The 19,400-nt window shown below is 36.6% G+C and overlaps 1 protein-coding gene across 1 annotated transcript in view; it reads left to right on the top strand.

Annotated features, from left to right (window-relative positions):
- Mid1 (midline 1) overlaps nt 1-19,400 on the top strand; it is an 88,097-nt gene that overhangs the window by 56,050 nt on the left and 12,647 nt on the right. Inside the window, 3 exon segments of the mRNA XM_032890258.1 lie at nt 3,786-3,929; nt 13,463-13,624; nt 18,440-18,650. Coding sequence (XP_032746149.1) covers nt 3,786-3,929; nt 13,463-13,624; nt 18,440-18,650 — 517 coding nt within the window.

The following is a 19,400-nucleotide window of genomic DNA, read 5'->3' as shown; positions in this document are numbered from 1 at the left end:
TGCATGTTTGTGGGAGAGTGGTTGGGGAGGGTGTAGCCAAAGAGAGAGAACATGGTGTAGCATTTGTTTTAGTAGTGTCTGGATAGAAAGCAAGGAGTTTTTGCTTTTTATTTATTTATTTTTTTTTTACATTGTGAGAACCACAACTGCCCTTTTTAGCCTTAATTCTGCATTTGCAAGCAGAGTGAGTTATCCTATAAGACATCTCCTTGTCTTGTATACTTCTCTTTCAAATGTATGGCTCCTACTAAAGAAGAAAGAGTTTGTTTCACAAAGCATTCACTCTAAGGAACCAAACTTTCTTTGAAATATGTATGGGTGTAATGCCACCTTTCCTTACCTTTTGTCTGAGTTTTGTCTAAACTACTACCATCTAGTAGAACTTTCTTTTGTGATAGAAATGTTCTGTATCCATGATAGCCAACTTATTAGTTATTGAAACCATGAACTATGTATGGTGGGTCGTGATTTTTAACTGAGATAAATATAATTAGAAGTTAAACAGCTACATGGTGTTCACAGCTACTAAATAACAGTGCAATATATTTTTCATAAATTTCTCTTTTCCTGCTCTGACATCTTCATTTGCTGTCTTTCTACAACATGAATACTCTATCTACTACAGATGTTTTATTCAAAAGTACAAGGAAGAGGAGAAAATAACAGCAAACACTCTTGGCTAGTCAAGTATGGCTTTGTTTATTATAAAACTGAAGCTTTTCCACAAAAGACCAACCTAGCAAATTTTCACTAAGTCTCATGGACCAGATCCATGTTAAAAGCTCATTCCCAAGGCCAGAGGAAACTAGAAAATTAAATATTTGCTCAGGAACATGGTCTTTCTTACCACGTCATTTTGCTATACTTGTTTGGTCAACAAAAATGTATCTTCATTTCCCAACAATTAATAGTATACTCAAAATATATGTTTGTTTCAGTTTCTGTAGAAACATGAACTCATTGACTAAAAAAGAAATTGTGAAGCTACTGTGCACAAAATTTAACATTCATGCCATATGTCATCACAATGGCTGTTTAGGCCAATCAAAAAGCTACTGTCAGATACTTGCAATTTTGCTTTTTGAGCCCTTAACCCCAAATTCAGTCCACTTCTAGACATAACGTCAATTCTTGCCATAACATACAATACTTGGCTGATACTGCCAAGTCCAAATAGTTGATCCAATATTTACAAGCAGGAAATCAAGTGTTTGGCATATTAGTCCACCATTCCTTGTGTAGTGTTTGTGATGAAGAGAAGAAAATAACAGTTCTGGTACTGATTGTGTGCGTATTAAAATTGACAGCATGCTGCAGTTTTCATTTACAGAAAATTAGAAATTGACTTTGTAGGACAAACCCATTGGGTTTACAATCAAAACAGGGTTAGCCTGCCTGGCTGTGCAAACAAGATTTTTTTTCCAATGACATGCCTCTAAGTGGTATGTCAAGTTAATAACCCATAGAGGTGACATTTCCTTCCTGGTTGCAGCTACTGCCATGTGGCTCACAGCTACTTGCCTATTTTGAGCTTACATTTTCTGTCTATTTAATCATATATTGTTATGTGGAGAGGAAAAAATCCAGTCTTTCCACAATGGTTAATGGAGAAAGAATTCAATTAACTATTTGGCTTATGAAAGACTAAGTTGTTCTTTACTGGTTTATTCAGCAGTGATCTCACAGCAACAATGGCCACATAGATAAAAACAAACACATTTTATGACATAGCTGGATCTGTATGGAATGAATCTCCTGATTGGTATCACTTATTCCTGTGTATCCAAGTCACACTGCTCAAAACTAAATTTCACATGTAGGCTCTTCAGAAGACAGATGCTCAAACACACATTTCCAGGAAAATGCTTGAACAATTATAATGAGTGCTTATTTCTTTCCTGCTTACTTATTTTTAATTTATGGATATCATTTTGAGATCTACTGTGAAAATTAGACTAGGTTTTGGATCTACTATATAACCTAGACTACTCACATTCTTCCTGCCCCTGCCTTCCCAGGATTGAGATTATAAATGTGAACCATCAGATCCAGATGAGCCCCTTTTTTTTTAAATTAATGGAGAGTCTATGAAATTCATCAGGCAAAGCTTCTTGAGATTTGTGCTAAATGTCTTTTCAAATGTCAGAGGGAAGACAATTAAATTGGAATTTAAAATTTGTCATTTCTATAAAGGCCCTGCCCCTCTCTGGGTTTCTTTACAATTTACCAATTCTAGTCAGGAACTAATCTAGAACAGAAAAGACCTACACAGTGGTTTAAGTAAAATCATAGAATGTAAACACGTTTTCTCTTTGAAATTCAGCTCCAATATAAGAAGAGTATGAAGAAAATCTGTGGATCAATTCTCTAAACCACAGGCTGGTAAACTTGGACTGAAAAAGGTCATATGGTAGATGTCTTAGGTTTTGCAAGCCATATGCTTGTAACTATTTAGCTTTGCTTCTGCATGAAAACACCATAGATGAACAATACTTGAGTGAATCCAATAAAACTGTGTTCCAATAAAACTTTATTTACGAAAATAGCTGCTGTGGGCTAGAGAGGTGGCTTAGTGGATAAGAGCACTGGATCCTCTTCCAGAGGACCAAGGTTTAATTCCCAGCACCCACATGGTAGCTAAAATCATCTGTAACCTTATGCCCTCTTATGGACTCCATAAGCATGACAGACACATATGATACATAGGCATACATGCAGGCAAATGATTACACAAAATAAAGCAACAAAAAGAATAAATATAGTTTGTAACCCTCTACCTTAAAATATTATTGCCAACACAAAACACTTGTAGCTTTGGCTTTTCGTCAGTGATTGTTCTACTAATAAAATTGCTTATTGGAATTAATCCTGAGTAAGTGGTTAGAAAATCACATGTTTTGATAAGATTTAAAGTTTTGAGCTGCTGGCTTTATAAAACAAATAAAACAAAAGGATTCTGTAGTGATAAAAGCAACCAAGCACAAGCATTCATGGTTTCACAGTAAATGAAAATGTATTTCTAAAAGATGACTGCTTGCTAATTGTAGTCTTTTTATTTAAACATGCCACCTATAAAGTGAAAAATGAAATGAAATTAGGAGTACACTAATAATTTTACCAAGACATCAAATATCTAATAAAGGACAATTTAAATTATTTAGTTGATTTGCTAGCAGATTACAGTGATAGTTTTCAAATATCTGGTGTCATGTAGATGAGAGGTTGGCAAAGCATGTTTCAGGCCAAATCAGACCCTGTGGCTATTTTGTAAATGAATTTTTATTAGAGTATGGCCATACTCATTTATGTACAAATTATATGCATCTGCTCTCAAGGCATGGTTAAGTAGTTGCAAGAGCAAAAGTCTGTTCTACAATATCTAAAACATTTACCATATCGTCCTTTACTAGTAAGGTTTTCCAATTGCACCACCAAAAGTGAATAAAATTATGAAAGTTTGTCTTGGTTGATTTTTCTTTGATGTATTTTTCTTCATACACAAGAAGCTATTGTTTCCTAACCTCATAAATATATTCTCATGATAAATTGATATAGTATCTTAATGGCTGGCTGGCAGTAGCAATTTCTGCTTACAAAAAAACCACAAATGAGCCAAAAAATTCCATAAGCAGACAACTAAACATTTTGGAACCTAATATCTCTTTCTGTATAATAGTAGTTCATACAGACCTATTTGGGAAGACTTGTTCTAAGAGTTAAATATCGCCAAACTTTGTCCTAATGGTATATGCTGCTCCACTGATATGCATTCTTGATGCCAACAGCTCCCAACCCTCCCACAATTAGAGAAGAGCTCTGCACGGCTTCCTATGACACCATCACTGTCCACTGGACTTCGGATGATGAGTTCAGTGTGGTCTCCTATGAACTCCAGTACACCATATTCACTGGACAAGCCAATGTCGTTAGTGAGTATCTCATGACTCATTTACTTCTCAGTGTAATGACTGTTTTCAGATAAGCTGAGTAAAGGAATATAAACACCAAAAGAAGATGATGAGGAAGGAATAAAATTAGAATATTGATTTCTTTTTCCTGTTCAAGAAATGGATAATGCTCACTTTTATTGCAATAATGAAAATAGATGGTCAAAAATCAACAAAATTAACAACTTCTGGAAAACCATGTGGATGCAGTTTGACAAAAGAAGCTGGTAACATCATATACACTGTAAATTCATTTATCCATTCATAATTTAAAGATCAAATCAAACTATTCTTGCTTAAAGTGTAGAGGTTAAAAGTATAAATATTAATTAGGATGTTGGTTAGTTCTTGGATGGAGTAGAGAAAATGTCACTGGAAAGAAATTTATGGGAGAACTAGGAATACCAGCTGTCAGTAAAAGTGTTTATCTTGCAAACATAGAAAAAGTCAGTTGTAGTCTCTAGTATCCATGCAAAATAACCAAACCTGGTGGCATTTACCTGTAACCCCAGTATTGGAGGAAATTGAAAATGATAGAATCCTAGGAATTCGTGGCAAGCCAGTATAACTTAATCAGCAAGTCACAAGTTTCAAGGGGACACTGGGTAAAAAATAAAGTGAAGTAGGACAAAGGAAGATACATAGTGTTGACCATAGAGTCCACATACATGTGCAACTATGTGTACATATATCCATACTCACACACAAGTATGTATCCTGCCCCCTGCACATATACATATATACAAAAGAATATATGATGCTTCATAGGACTAACAGCAACTTCTGGGTTAATATGCTTTAGTTATTTTATCATGCATTTAATTTTATTTACTATTTTAAATGTTTCAGTTTTCAAAGAAAGAAATAAGAAGAAAAAAAGGAAGAAGGAAGGAAGAAAAATAAAAGAAAAAACTTAGTAAAATGAAAAGCAAAAGAATTCTTTAAGTATCAGGTCCCATTCAGATGTGGTTTAGGGCTGTAACTTCAAATCTTAGTAACCTACACCTCCTGGGAAGAACTAGGCTTACCTAGGATACAGATGGGCTCCTTTGTCACTGATGCTTGTTTGATTTTTGGCATTGTGAATATTATGACCAACTCAAATAGCAATAGCTGGCCTTATAACCAACTAAAACAGCAATAACTGGCCATAAAGGTTGTAGCTGAGTTATTTAAATAGAATTGTACAAATGGCCAAGTGGTCAAAGATATTGCTTTCCAGAGGAATCTTCTTTAGTGATTTTCTTGGTTAGGTATCTATTGTTGTAATGAAACACCATAACCAGTGCAACTTTTAGAGGAAAGGGTTTGTTTCACCTTACAGCTTAAAGTTCTCCATCCAGGAAAATCATGATAGGAAGTAATGAGTAGGCCGTGGAGGAACACTGCATCCTGGCTTGCTCCTCATGGCTTGTTGAGCACTCACAACCACCAGCCTGAGGGTGGCACTGCCCACGGTAAGCTTGGTCCTCTTAGGCTAGTCAACAATTAAGAAAATGCCCTCAAAGAGTTTCCCGCTGATCTAGCTTATAGGACATTTTCTCAATTAAAGTTCCGTTTTGATAAATGACTATAGCTTGTATTAAATTGACAGAAAACTAGCCCAGCATGGAAATGGATATATGGAACATATCAAAACAGAATACAGTAAAATTGCTTTTCCACAGAGATATTTTAAACACATCCTTATTAATTTACTGTGATTTTTTTTTAAAAAAAGAAAACTTCTCTCTGTCAACAGGTCATTCCTAGTATATGTAGTTCTCAGATACATGGTACTTTAAATAGAAATTTGGTAGATGACTAATTGTAAGGGCAGTACAGAAAGATGCTAGCTTCACAGTGACTAAAGTGCAAATTAACTCCCTCAGACACTTTTGTCAGATGTCTTTCTCTCTACCTCCCTCCTTTCTCTTCTCACTCTCTATCCTCTTTCTCACCTTCCCCTTTTTCCCTTCCCCTAGTTGGTTTGTCTTGGAAGCATTCATAAAACTCTTGCAATTTTTATGAGTAGACAAGTGAGTTGTAAAGTGTTATGTCAAGGACAGTTTGGTGACACATTTTGTAGGTAGGGACCAGAGAGGAGTCAAAAGTAGATGTGACCAAAAGGCCTTGGAGGAGAGTTATGGTTAAACTGATTCTTGAGAGGTTGTGGCTACATGGAACTGACATAAAGATATCTTCAGACAGCTGTGTCGGCTTAAACAAAACCTACAAAGAGTGAAGTAGTAGAGCATACTAGAAGATCTTACTTGATAATGCGTGGCTAGAAAATTGAGTGGAAAAGAGAAAGCAGTAAAAAAGAATTATGAGACACAAAACCATGAAGCTGACTTCAGAAAATACATGTCATCAGTCATTAGTCACTCAAGCCCAGAGACAAGAACTATACCATGTAGAGCTGTTCAGCTTTGAATTTTATGTTTGGGGAATTGAGCTAGACAGTAATAGGCTCAGGTGAACAGTCTGATTTGCCAACCCTGAAAAAAGAGTGGAGAGGACAGGATGAACCTTTCAAGGAAACTAGCTAAGGTGTAGGGAGTAAACAGGATCTCTAAGTGGTGCTCAGCTGACAGGAGATAGAAACTACTTCTGAAAAAAAGACTCCTCAGCCTTGGGAACACTGTCACTGTCTTTTACATACTCTAAATGCCTTTGGAGACCAGTCTGAATCACCCTCCTTCTAAAACTGAATTCTTATGAAATCATTTGTCCCCAGTTTCACAGGTCCTGTTGCATGAAAAATTTATGCCTCCCTGTGTATTTTCATACCATTTGCAGATATTTACTTTTTTAAGACAGTAAATGTAATAAGAGACTGTTATATTTCTGCACAAATAAAGAAATGCCACATCACTTTCTGAAGCAGTATGGTAACCTATTTCAAATTCATGCCCCGATTTATCTGTCCCATCTTCTATTGATGAACACTAGCTCTTTTTCAATTTCTGCAAACATTGCTTCCCTATGAATATCCTTGCATATTTCCCTTTCATGCATACAAAATTATGTTTCTAGTATAATCTCTTGAGATATAATTGATAAGAAGAGATTATTTGCATTTTAATTTTGATTGGCATTGCCAAATTGCCCTTCAGAGAGGTGACAGGTGATATTTTAAATACATTTTAGCAGTTGGAGGAGCTTACATTTCACTTACTTTGGACATTTGCACTACAAGCTAAACAAGAGAAACCCAATTTAAAACAAGGTAAACATGTATTATCTACATGATTTCTTAATAAATCCAAGGCCTAATTTAACCAATGCAAAGCCTGTTTCTATACTATATAGTACAGTAGGAAAAACAAAAGACAGAAAGATGGAAAATATGTTGTTGATTTCATTTGAGGAATTATTTTGGATTATATTGTTATTGTACTATATTGATATTATTAATTATTTTATAATTAATTATATTATAAATATTTATAATTATTAATGTATTATACTACTAGCATGCTTGGTAAACTAAGCTAAAGAAAGATTTATTAGACTTAAAGATGGAAAGCAAAAGATGGCAAAATGTGGTTAAGTGAATATGTAAGTGAACATTTGATAAGTGAATAAGTAAAAAAATGGAGTTATTTAATACCAAAAAAGCAGTTGTTGGTCCATGTGAGGAATATTGTATTTCTTTGAAATAATTTTATTAGACTTAGAAAACTCATTTATTGTATATTTAGCAGGATTGTTTCCATCAGAGCTTCTTATGCAGTGCCCATGTGAAGGCTCTTTATAACTGCTAGTTGTCCAAGGTCCTATTATTTGATTGAGTACCCTTTACTAACAAGATCTACTGTAAAACTCTACTGAAATTTTGAAAACATTTTCAAAACCTACCCAGGGCTTCCTGTGCCACTAGGCACATGGTTCCCTCTTTTGTTGCAACAAACTATAGTTAATTACTTTTGACTTGCTTTATTGAGGGGGAACTAGATAATATCTTAGAACTAACTATTTAATCTCATTACATTTCTCACAAATACACATGCACAAATGCAAAAATAATACTACTTTATTGTTTATCTCATTGGTAGAATTTTGACTATATAATGTTATAAACATTCTTAGTAACACATAGATACATAGTTAATTTACAAAGCTTACCAAAACCACTTGTCCTATGTTCTTTAAAAGCTCAGATCAGGGTATTATTACCAGAAAACTGTTCTTGTCACTTGCAAAATAAGCAGAAGTCACATTTCTTGAGGCTATCATGTGAAATAGTTATATGTATATATTTTAGTCACTTTGAAAGCATTCATGAAAGCTATGAAGTATGTATTATTTTATACTGAAGAAAAAAAGCATGATTTATTTATGTCTAAATAGTTAGAAGAACCAAAAGCTGTTCGAAATCCATGAACAGCCTCAGTAAACAGTGTCCACACTGTACAATATTCTGCAGCAAAGTGGCAATTGCTGTGCAAGGCTCTCAAATTCCCCAATGTAATTAAGATCTTTTAATGTGCTACAGTAGGAGAGAAATGCTTCTGACTCATTGTCAATGAAAAAGTACTATACAAAGTCAAAGGCTCAATCATGCTTCATTTACAAACCAATGATAGCTCAATCATGCTTCATTACAAACCAATGATATTCTGGTTTCATTTGTTGTTTTAATATTTCTCCCTACATGGCAGTCTGTAAACAGCAGAGCACGCAGACAAGTCTAGGAGAAAGTGAAGTTTCAATTAGGATAGTTATGTAGGTGTTTTATAAAAAGATAAAGTAAATCTGCCCACTGATCCTGGCACAATGCAAAATCAAGGTAGCAAAAGTGTAAGATATTAGGTGGTACAAGATGGTATAAGACCAACACTAACAAAACATTTAATGTATAGTTCAAGGAACCCCCAACATAAAGGTCCCAAAAGAACATTGTCAGTGGTTATTTTCTGGTATTTCCAATAAATTATAAATTATTATCCTCACAATAATAGTACTTAGTATAAAGGTTAACAAAAATGGTTAGTGATTCTGAAGGTAGCTTGCTTACTGTAAAGCTACCTAGTAAATTTTTAGTACTATTATTTACTACTCCATAATATTCAAGGAAAAAATTAGTGACTTCTGCAAAATAGGATAGTCAGTCCCACATCCTGGCTTTTTAGGGTGAGGGTCTGATACACTAAATCTTGGTTGAGTTAAAATTTATGGTTGGAAGCCAAGTTACAGTTTGTACCAATTTCAGACATCTGCTCTATGATATTGCTCTAAGCATTCCCTACCACATTAAACCAAGTTTCAGGTTTGTAGAGAGACTGGCAAGTTTATTTAAGCACTTTTATCTTTTCCATCTTTGACCACTGTAGTCATTTCATTGAAATATGTGCAATTAAACAGGAACAGTGCAAAAGCATTGAAGTTGATAGGACTCTCATTTGAATCTGCTGAATGCTATTATTGTTTTGCATTCACGCCTGACGGCTTTTGTCAAAGACCTAAGGATATGAGTGGATTATACTAAGATAGAAAAGTTAATTTTGTTTTATTACTATTTTAATAATATTATTCAATGTCTTCAAGTAAATTATAGGCTTCTTGAGGACTGAATAACAGAGTTCAAAATGCCAAAGTTTGGTTGAATCAAAATCTAATATTTGCCTCCAGCAGGCTCCAGAAATACAGTTTGTTACAGCTGATTTCTAGAAAAAGGCTTAGTGAGGAAGTATCAAAGGGAATATAGAGTAGGGAAAGTTATCCAGTCCCCATAGCATTTAGGAGTGTGTTCTTCTCCCCCCACTTCTCCCCCCATAGACTTTTTTTCTCATATAATATATCCTGATTAGAGTTTCCCTTCACAATACTCGACCCAATTCCTAACCACCTCTCCTCTCACCTGGATCCATTCCCTTTCTACCTCTCATTAGAAAACCACAAACTTCTAAGAGACAACAACAAAGCATAAAATAAAATATAATAAGATAAATATAATGAGATGAAACAAAGGCCATCACATTGAAGTTGGGCAAGGCAGAGAACCCCAAGAGAAAGCACAAAACTCAGAGGCACCCTCATTCACAAAATCAATAGTTTCAGAAAAACACTAAACTGAAAGCTATAATATATAGAGAGGAGACATGAAGTAAACCTGTGTAGGCCTTTTGCATGATGTATCAGTCTGAATCATACAAGCTTCACTCATGTTGACTTATAGGGTCTTACTTTTCCAATATGGTTTATTCACTTACTCTTACTCTCTTTCCACTTGTATTCCATGGGGTTACCTGAGCTCTGAGGAGAGGAATTTGATGGAGACATCCCATTTAGTTGTATGTACCAAGGTCTCTCTCTTCGTATAATTTCTGGCTGTGGGTCTCTGTATTTGTTCCCATCAGCTACAGGAAAAAGTTTCTCTAATGATCTCTAATAAGGCTCTGATCCTAGTTCTGTGGTCTGTCTTGTCTCTGGTTCTTGGTCACTCAACCTGTATTGGGTATGGGTCCCATCTCATGGCGTGGGACTTAAGTCAAATCAAATGTAGTTGGTGACTCCCACAAGCTTTGTGCCACCATTGCACTAGCATATTTTGCAAGAAGGAAAGCATTGCAGGTGAAAGGTTTTGTGGCTGTAATTTTTTTTTATAACTCTCTTTTGGTAGCCTAAAGCGTACCTTCCTGTAGCAAACACACAAGAATGTAGGGGTGAAGTTTCTATGTAGGCAAAGCTCACCTTCTCTATGTTCAGTAAGTTGTGTGGATATTGTCGTCAGCAATGGGACATTCCTGTTCATTCGTAGACTGTAACTAATTATCTCAGCAACAGCCTAGGTTGTTTGGGGGATTTCCATGGGACCATTGACCAACAACCCATTTGGATGTAACCCTGTCCTGATGTGGGAAGCTCTGTTTGGTGACTTGGGACATTTTCTTCTTACTCAAGGGAGACTTGGGGAGAAAACAAAAACTGCAGAGCTACAAACAATTAGAGGAGAGATAGATACCATTTTTAGTTATTTTACTCTGTATTAAATATACAGTCTCACACACTCAAAGTGTTCTGTGAGTCTCAAGTTATTTCTTTGCTTCATGCTTATTTTTCAAGTCTCAAGGTCCTTTGATTTAAAAAAAAATCATAGAAATAAAAAGAAGTAACAGAAAATTCATGAGTCTAAATGACTCAAAAAGGTACATGAGAATGCTATTTTCTCAAAATCCAGAGCCTTAGAGGCTGGGAGACGGGTCAGATAAAGGGCTTACTGTTCAAGTATGAAGACCGATGTTTGGATTTTCAGAACTCACATATAATTCCAAGAAGGCATTGTGAGACCTGTAATCCTACCATTCAGGTTGCAGACAGGAAATCCCAAGAATAAACTGGCTGGTCAACCTATCTAGAATTGGTGAGTTCCAGGTTCAAGGAGAGATCCTGTCTCTATAAATAAACTAGAGAATAATCAAGGAAGGCACCCGATATTACTAACTTCTGCCCTTTATATCCACATGTAATCACGTGCACACTACATACAAGTGAGCATACACTAAAAAAAGATAGAAAGAATGTAAATAAATTTTCAAAACAGTTTTGAATTTTTCTTCTCATATGTCATAATTCCAGGTGTAATTTTTAAGTGATAAGTAGGGAGCATTTAGTATAAACCAAAGATAGACTTCAGAGAGCCTATGACTATCATGCAATGCTATGTAAATATTTTTGGCTTGGTGAGGATGTGTTCTGTGAATTTCTTCTCACAGAAAGGTTTCATTAGATTCTCAGGGATGTGAGACCACAAAAATAAGGAACTGTTTTTTGAGAGTTGGGTAAGGTATAAGTTGCCTCAAGATCAAAGGATCTAACCCTTTGACTTGCAAATGAACCTAAAAGGAAAGGGGGTGAGTTGAGTTTGGAGCACCTCAGGAAGTAAAAGTGTCTGGCACTTTCCCAGAGACTAGTACTGAGAAAGGAAACTTCCTGACAGCCCAGTCACCAGGGAAATGAGAAAATGTTCTACAGGAGTGGAGATTGATGAGTGGAGAGAGGAAAGTTGGGACTGATACCAAAAAGAAGTTTCTAGCATCAGTCAGCTGCAAAACAAAATGGGCTTCCTTTTTCCTACATGTTCTTCCAAGTCTCATAAATCCTCAACCCACATCCTGCAAAATACAGCCAGAAGAACAACCCTACTCCACTTTGGACCAGTGATCCCAGGGATGCAGCTGGCCAAAAATCCTATGGACACTTTCCCAGGGTCCATATTGGGCTACAAGCTGCCCATTACTACTGCTGCCCCAGTCTTCTGAATCAACATTAATACAGGATCATAGATCACCCTGGTGATCATTTTTATATCTCTTCCATTAGAAGTTGGATGGAGTTGGGTGACCTGTGCTGGTTTTGCTGCTGCATTGACCTAATAATAAGGCTATTGTTTTAGTTAAAGTAACTACTGCTTCGATGAAACACCATGGCAAAAGCAACTTGGAAAGCATTTAATTTCACTTATACTCCCTCATTAGTGTTCACTGAGGGAAGTCACAATAGGAATTCAAGCAAGGCAAGAACCTGGAGAGGACAGAAGTTTGATACAAAAGCCATGAATGAAGGAGTAGAACTCTACTGGCTTGCTCATCCTCCTTATGTCACCCAGGATTACCAACCCCAGGCTGTCACTACCCACATTGAGCTGGCCTCTCCCACCAGTCAAAAAATGCCCCCAGACTTTTCCATAGTGGGGCATTTTCTAAATTAAAATATCCTCTTCCAAAATGGCTCTAGTTTGTATCAAGTTGACATAAAATGAATCAGAATAGCTTCCTTCCATTTCTCTTTTGTTGAAAAAATACTGTCCCCAACATGGTTCTTCCCTGGTAATAACAGAGATGCAAGGGACCAACAGAAATCCTCAAACCTACTCTTGGAACAAGTACATTGTCATTTGTGCTCAACCATTCAATTAACTAGTCATATGATCAAACCCAAAGTCACATGGCAAAGCAGTATATCCTTCCTCTTTAGAGGGACCAGCTGCAAAGCCACTTCAGCTTGGGTGTGATCACAAAGATATAGGAGGCAAAATACAATCAACTGTATCAGAATTGATGAAGCCAGGTTTTAGTTAGCACATGCATCCCATACCCACACCATCTGCGAGTCTCCTAGTTCATGAGAAACAAGCTTGAATGGCCAGTGTCATTCAGGAGAGGGTAAGATAGAGTGGGATCAATCCGTGATCACCTTTGCTTCTTCTTCATAACCCTTAATAACACATCATGTGCATATTCAAAGCATTAGATGCCAGAGGGGGAAAAAAAACACCTTTGCTGCGACTGTTCACACAGAACAGGGTTTTCAATATAAGCATTTTCAGTGGCTTGTCCCAGTGGAAGAATCAAAGGACACGTACATAATACAGAATAAGTTCTCCATATAGCTAGCACACTGAGCATCATTTTATTGTATATGCCACATAAAAAGTGAGATAGCACTCCGTTTTCCAATGTTTAAAGTTCAAATAATCTAAAATTTTGCAAACATTGCCTGTGATTGCACCTGTCTTGTTGCCTTTGCAGGTCTGTGTAACTCGGCAGATAGCTGGATGATTGTGCCCAACATCAAGCAGAACCACTATACTGTGCATGGCCTACAAAGTGGCACCAAGTATATCTTCATGGTCAAGGCCATCAACCAGGCAGGCAGCCGCAGCAGCGAGCCTGGGAAGCTGAAGACAAACAGTAAGTGCTGTGAACTCAGCTAAGCTGTCATCTAACCTTTGCTTGCCTCTGGGCTAATGTTACTCCCTGTCTTTCTTTTACCTTTTCTGTCTTGAACCTCACTGACAGCCTCAGAAAAAAGTAAATGTAGAGCCAGTGTGAAGTACTGAGTTTCACAGCAGCTACAGCTGCATTCTAAGGTTGATTCTGTCCACTAGGCTGTGTGGCCATTGACTTCTCTGCCTACCATTGCTCTTATTTCTTGAGAAAATCAAACCCGGAGAATTTCTTGTAAGAAACAGAACAGGTGCTTATAAAGCTTGACAGAGTAAGCCTCTATAGATAGTAGATAGGATTTCTTTTCTGTAGCAGAAAACAAGTTCATAATTCTTTCTTCAGAAGTTCTTTATTCTGTTCAAAATATAAGTCTGGGTCTGTAATTCTCAATAAGGGGGCAAATCAGTCTTTTCTTCCACAACACTAGCCCATGTAGGATTTAATAATGTCTGGAGATATCGCTCTGGTTTAACACAGTGGGGGAGGATGCTGCTGGCATGAAATGAGCAGGAGTCAGGCATAGCAAACACCTGTGGAGTACAGAACAGCTCCCACCAAAAGGAATGATATAGTCTATGATTTTTGCCTTATGGTTCTGCCGTTTTCCTTTTGCTGTCGCTGTCTCTTTCTACATGTGTTTTGTTTTATCCTCTCTTCTTTCTTTACATCTTTTGATCTAGAAATATTATGCTATATAAATATGGTGCCAGTCGTGGGGTTGCTAATCAACAGAAACAATTAATGAGTTTTCAAAAGGAGCTCCCCCTTAACCATATCCTTGTTTCCCAGGGCATAGTAACACATGTGTTAACTTATAGACAAGCAGAGGGTAGAAGAGAAGTGCTGGATTAAGCTTGAGAAAGCTGAGATTCTGCCACATGATATCTATGTGGCTATAAGACTCAAATATATGCTTTCCTTAAACAAAACCATTTTATTTTGTGATGATTTTAGATTCCCAGAAAAAACTATAGCCATTACAGAGAGGCCTGTATAGCCTTTACCCAGCTTCCCTTAGTATCAACATCTTAAATAACCTTGACACACTTGTCCCTGGCTTTGTTCAGATTTTACAGTGTTATCTCTAATGTTCAGTTCCTGTCCCAGGATCTAGTCTATGAACCCATATCACATTTAGTGGTTCCTCATCTTTTTCTCATTTTTAAGAAGAATTTTTTTGATTCTTCACTTTTAAAATGGAAATACATAACCACATTTAGCAGCTGTCACAAAGACAAATTTGAAACAATTTTAAGAGCATAATTATAATATCATGCCATGCTTTGTTGAAAACATATAGCCCATGGAAATGAATACATGCCTACTCATACAGCCATCTCAATAGCTTTTATTTACTCTTGAGCATGCATTTTGTCTTTCAAAAATGTTTGAGTTCCTAGTAAATTTTAGATGCTATGCAATGGGCTGAAGATACTGTGACAACATTCATCTTCTCTCGAAGAACTTGCAGACTTTTGGAGAAGACAAAATACCAAGCCATAGTTATCATTACGTTTCTGAAGTTTATGATGGCAATAACCCATGAAAGTGCTGAATATTCAAGAGATCATAACCCTGATAGCCATGATGGCTTTTAAGGGTGAGATAAGACTTAGGGGATGTGAGCAAAAGGGAGTGTTTCACAACAAGGGAACAGCATGTGCAAAGGCCCAAAGAAAAGCAGATTATGTCTATGGAACAGAAAAGTAGTCAGCATGATAAAAATAAGAAATTGAGAGGATAACCATGCCAGGAAATTAGAGACAATACCATATAATAAAGCTAGCACACTGATGCTCACCTCTAAGCCTTGCACTCAGGAGAGTGAAGCATGATCCCAAATTCCAGTCCAGCTTAGACTGTGTAGTAGGACAAAGCCCAGTAAATATACATGCATGAGCATGTTCATGAGTGCATGTGTACACACACACACACACACACACACACACACACACACACACATACATTTTAAAAATAAAAATCTAGCCAAGCCTGTTCTCCTACATACAGGAAGATTCTAAATTCAAGGCCAGCTTAGTCTACAGAGTGAATTCAAGACTAGCCTAAGCAATTTAGTGAGACCCTGTCAGATATAGCTCAGGATATAACTCAGTGGTAGAATGATTGGCTAGAATATGTGAACCCACGGTTTCAATCCCAATCATCACAAAATAAAAACAAACAAAACCAGATGGTAAACCCATTATGGGTCAAGAGGCAGTTGTTTTTTTGAGAATAGTGTTTGAGGGGAGATAGGCTGACAGGTTTATATGTTAGAAGCTGGGTGAGGATTTGTGAAACATAAAGCTTTGTTGCACTGTGAGGTGGTATATGGACTAAAATAAGAAAGACTTTCAGCTGGGGAATATATCCAGAAATTATTATAAGAGGTGTCCAATCAAAAAAACAGTAACCCTCTACAAATGGTCTGATGACTTAAGTTCTTTAGTAACACAATTAATTTTCTTATCAAGCTAATTTGTCTTCCTTGAAGCTAAAGCCAGAAAATTGGTAAGAATGGGCAGTGGTTGGTTTGGAAAAGGCATCTGTGGTCCAGACAGAATTAGCTCAATGAGAATACAGGGATTGGATCTAAAGCTAGCAAGGCTCTGCTGTGTGTGTGAGTGCCTGAGAAGGATAGTGAAGGCATGTAGGACACTACAGGCAATTCCTCTCCATTACAAACCTCATCTTTCTGAACAGTAGGCTATTCATCACTAGCAAGAGGCCACATAGCACTCAGGCCTGTATAAATGGTTAGCTCCAAGATGGGTTTTTTTTCCTTTTCTGCCCATTGCTGTCAAATTATTTTTACTCATGTTTTCCTTTTACCTTTTAAAAATTGGAATAATTTAAGAAATCTTATCCCTAATAGTTGCTGGCATGAACGTCCCTTGAGATTTTTATTTTTATTTTTACAAGAGAAGTTAAATTTAAACTTTAAAACTTAAGCTATAGGTATAATCCATCAGGTCTGACAACCTCTGACCATCCCTGCTACCTTTTCAGGCCTTTAGGGTTTTTTCTTTGAAATTGGGCTTATTCTTTTTAATTTTTTATTTGATTAGGTACAGATGTCAGTTTTATATCCATGTATAATTCCCATACATTGGAAGTTTAAGTTTATCAAAACACCAAAATGATACATTTAGAAATAGATTTGAGAATGTATATGAACTATCTTCAAACATCCATAAAATACTGTTTCAATAGGATACAGATACAGCAAAATATTCCTTTGAAATTTTCACATATCAGTACTGTATTTATATCATTTTTCCTCTCCCTTTTCTCCTTGCAATTCTTCTATATCCCTCCTACCCCTTCTCAAATTAATAGTCAGTAATTCTTTGATTATACATCTTACATACAGAAACACACACAATGCCTATGCACACACTCATGTACATGTACACAAATATACATGTTTATAAATACCACATTCCAGGGTCATTTAATGCTAGTCATATATGTTTTAGGTGACCTCTTTGGACTGGCTAATCTATCAAAAGGCTTGTCCCTGCAGAAGAATGATTTTTCCTTTCTCAGAAACCATAAATTTCCATGTGGCTCTTCTTCTAAGGGTGAATGAAACCTTGTGAGAATTCTTCAATCCATATTGGCATGTCAAATGGCTTTCTTTCCCTTGATATCTATAGATATACAAAACAAGGATCAGCAAACTACAGTTCAAGGGCCAAATGTGACTACCTACATTTAAAAATAAAGTTTCATTTACCCATGAATGTTCATTTATTAATTTGTGACTATTTCCTCACTATAATGACAGAGTCACAAAAGAAACCGCATGGCCTACAGAACTGAAACATCTATTTCCTTCTTCTTTGTAGAAAAAGTATGCTGGTCACTAATCTAAAGGCAAACAATTTGAGGTTATGATATTATGTTTTGATCTAAGCAGCACCACCCCTATTTGAGTGAACACACAGTGCCTCATGATATCTACAGCCCAAACACACATTGCTTGCAGTTATATTTATTAGGCTTTCCCCCCATAATTTTCTGGAAACTTCATATGGGCAGAAGGCATCTATCTCCCAACTGCAACTATGCTATCAAGTTGGACAGCGTGGTATTTCTGAAACCAAATGGCAATGTTTCCAGCATTTAAATGTCTTGTACCCTATGTGGTGACAAGAAACAGATAGTACTCAGAACCAATACAGAATTGACAAAGATGTAGCAGCTACATCAAATATCCATACATAACTCTGTTAGGAATTTTAGTGGTAAGCATTTCAAAACACTAGTTTGTTTTCAAAAAGAACTTTGTTTATTATATGTATTAATAAATCAAGATATAGAAAACTGTCAATAAATTAGTGCCTTTAAAAACATTGTTTATAAGCCTTAAATTGCTGTTAGAATTTAAAATACTGTTCTATAGTAGGAAGTAGAACTCAGGTAGTAATTGGTTGTTTTAGCCTCCCCACCCTCACGTTTTATTTGTATTTCATGTGTATGGGTATTTTGTCTGCATGTACCTTTATGTACCATGTGCATACCTGGTGCTCAAACATGTCAGAAGAGGAAGCAGAACCACTGGAACTAGAGTTACAGATAGTTTTTGAATTTCCATTTAGGTGCTGGGAAGCAAACCTGGGGCCTCTGGGTGAGCAGTGACTTCTCTTATACACTAAGCTTTCTTTTTAGCCCTTGTTTCAGACTTTTATATCTGACTATAATGATATATTATTTGTTATTTTTCCAATAAACAGTGCTTTTCAACTTCTTTTTCTTTGGTGAACTTGTTTCTAGGTCAGCCATTTAAACTGGATCCCAAATCTGCTCATCGAAAACTCAAGGTGTCCCATGACAACCTGACTGTTGAACGTGATGAGTCATCATCCAAAAAGAGTCACACACCTGAACGCTTCACTAGCCAAGGGAGCTATGGCGTGGCTGGAAATGTGTTCATTGACAGTGGCCGTCATTACTGGGAAGTGGTCATAAGCGGAAGCACATGGTAGGCAGCTTCTGTATATTTTACTGCAACTGTAAAAGGGCACATGTACTGTGAACCTTGTCAAGGATATGAATTCATAGCCAGTATCCAGTCTGAAGAACCAAACCTACCTCTACAATAATGCTACATAACACTAAAATCAGTGTGACTTCAGTAGCAACCATTTATTAATGCTAGCAAACATATATTTGTTGGTTAGCGGATAAGGATTCATCTCAGCTGGGTCTATACTTTAAGCTACAGGTTGGTTCTAGTTCTGTCCTCTGTGTATGTTCCCAACACTGCAGAAATCTAACATCGTAGTGCAGGCCTGTAATCTCAAGCTGGAATTCAAGGTTATCCTCAAGTATATAGTGAGTTCATGGCCAAAAGAAAATATGTGCATAATCTCATCCTCCTTTTATAGATGAGGTAACTTAGTCGTGGGCCCAAAGTCATAAAATTCATACTGGCTAGTTACAAATTTTGTAGTCAGGGCTCTAACTTTTAACTAGGAACCCACAAATAAAGGACAAGAGAGTTAATGTCTTGATTTTACAGGCCAGGACATTTTTGTCCCAAGTACTCAGCTGGAGGCTGTTATAATGGGACTGCAGCCACAGACAATGCATATATAAATGGGTATGGCTGAGTGCTAATAGAACTTCATTTGTGAGAACAGGCAAGGGACAAGAGTTGACCTCTGGATTGTAGTTCGTTGATCTGTGCTTTTAACTCCCACAGTATGTCATTACTAGCTAAAGGGTGATATAG

The sequence above is a fragment of the Rattus rattus genome, chromosome X (genome assembly GCF_011064425.1).
Source record: "Rattus rattus isolate New Zealand chromosome X, Rrattus_CSIRO_v1, whole genome shotgun sequence".
NCBI lineage: Eukaryota > Metazoa > Chordata > Mammalia > Rodentia > Muridae > Rattus > Rattus rattus.
Note: the sequence above shows the minus strand (reverse complement) of the source record. Positions and strands in the feature narration are given on the sequence as shown.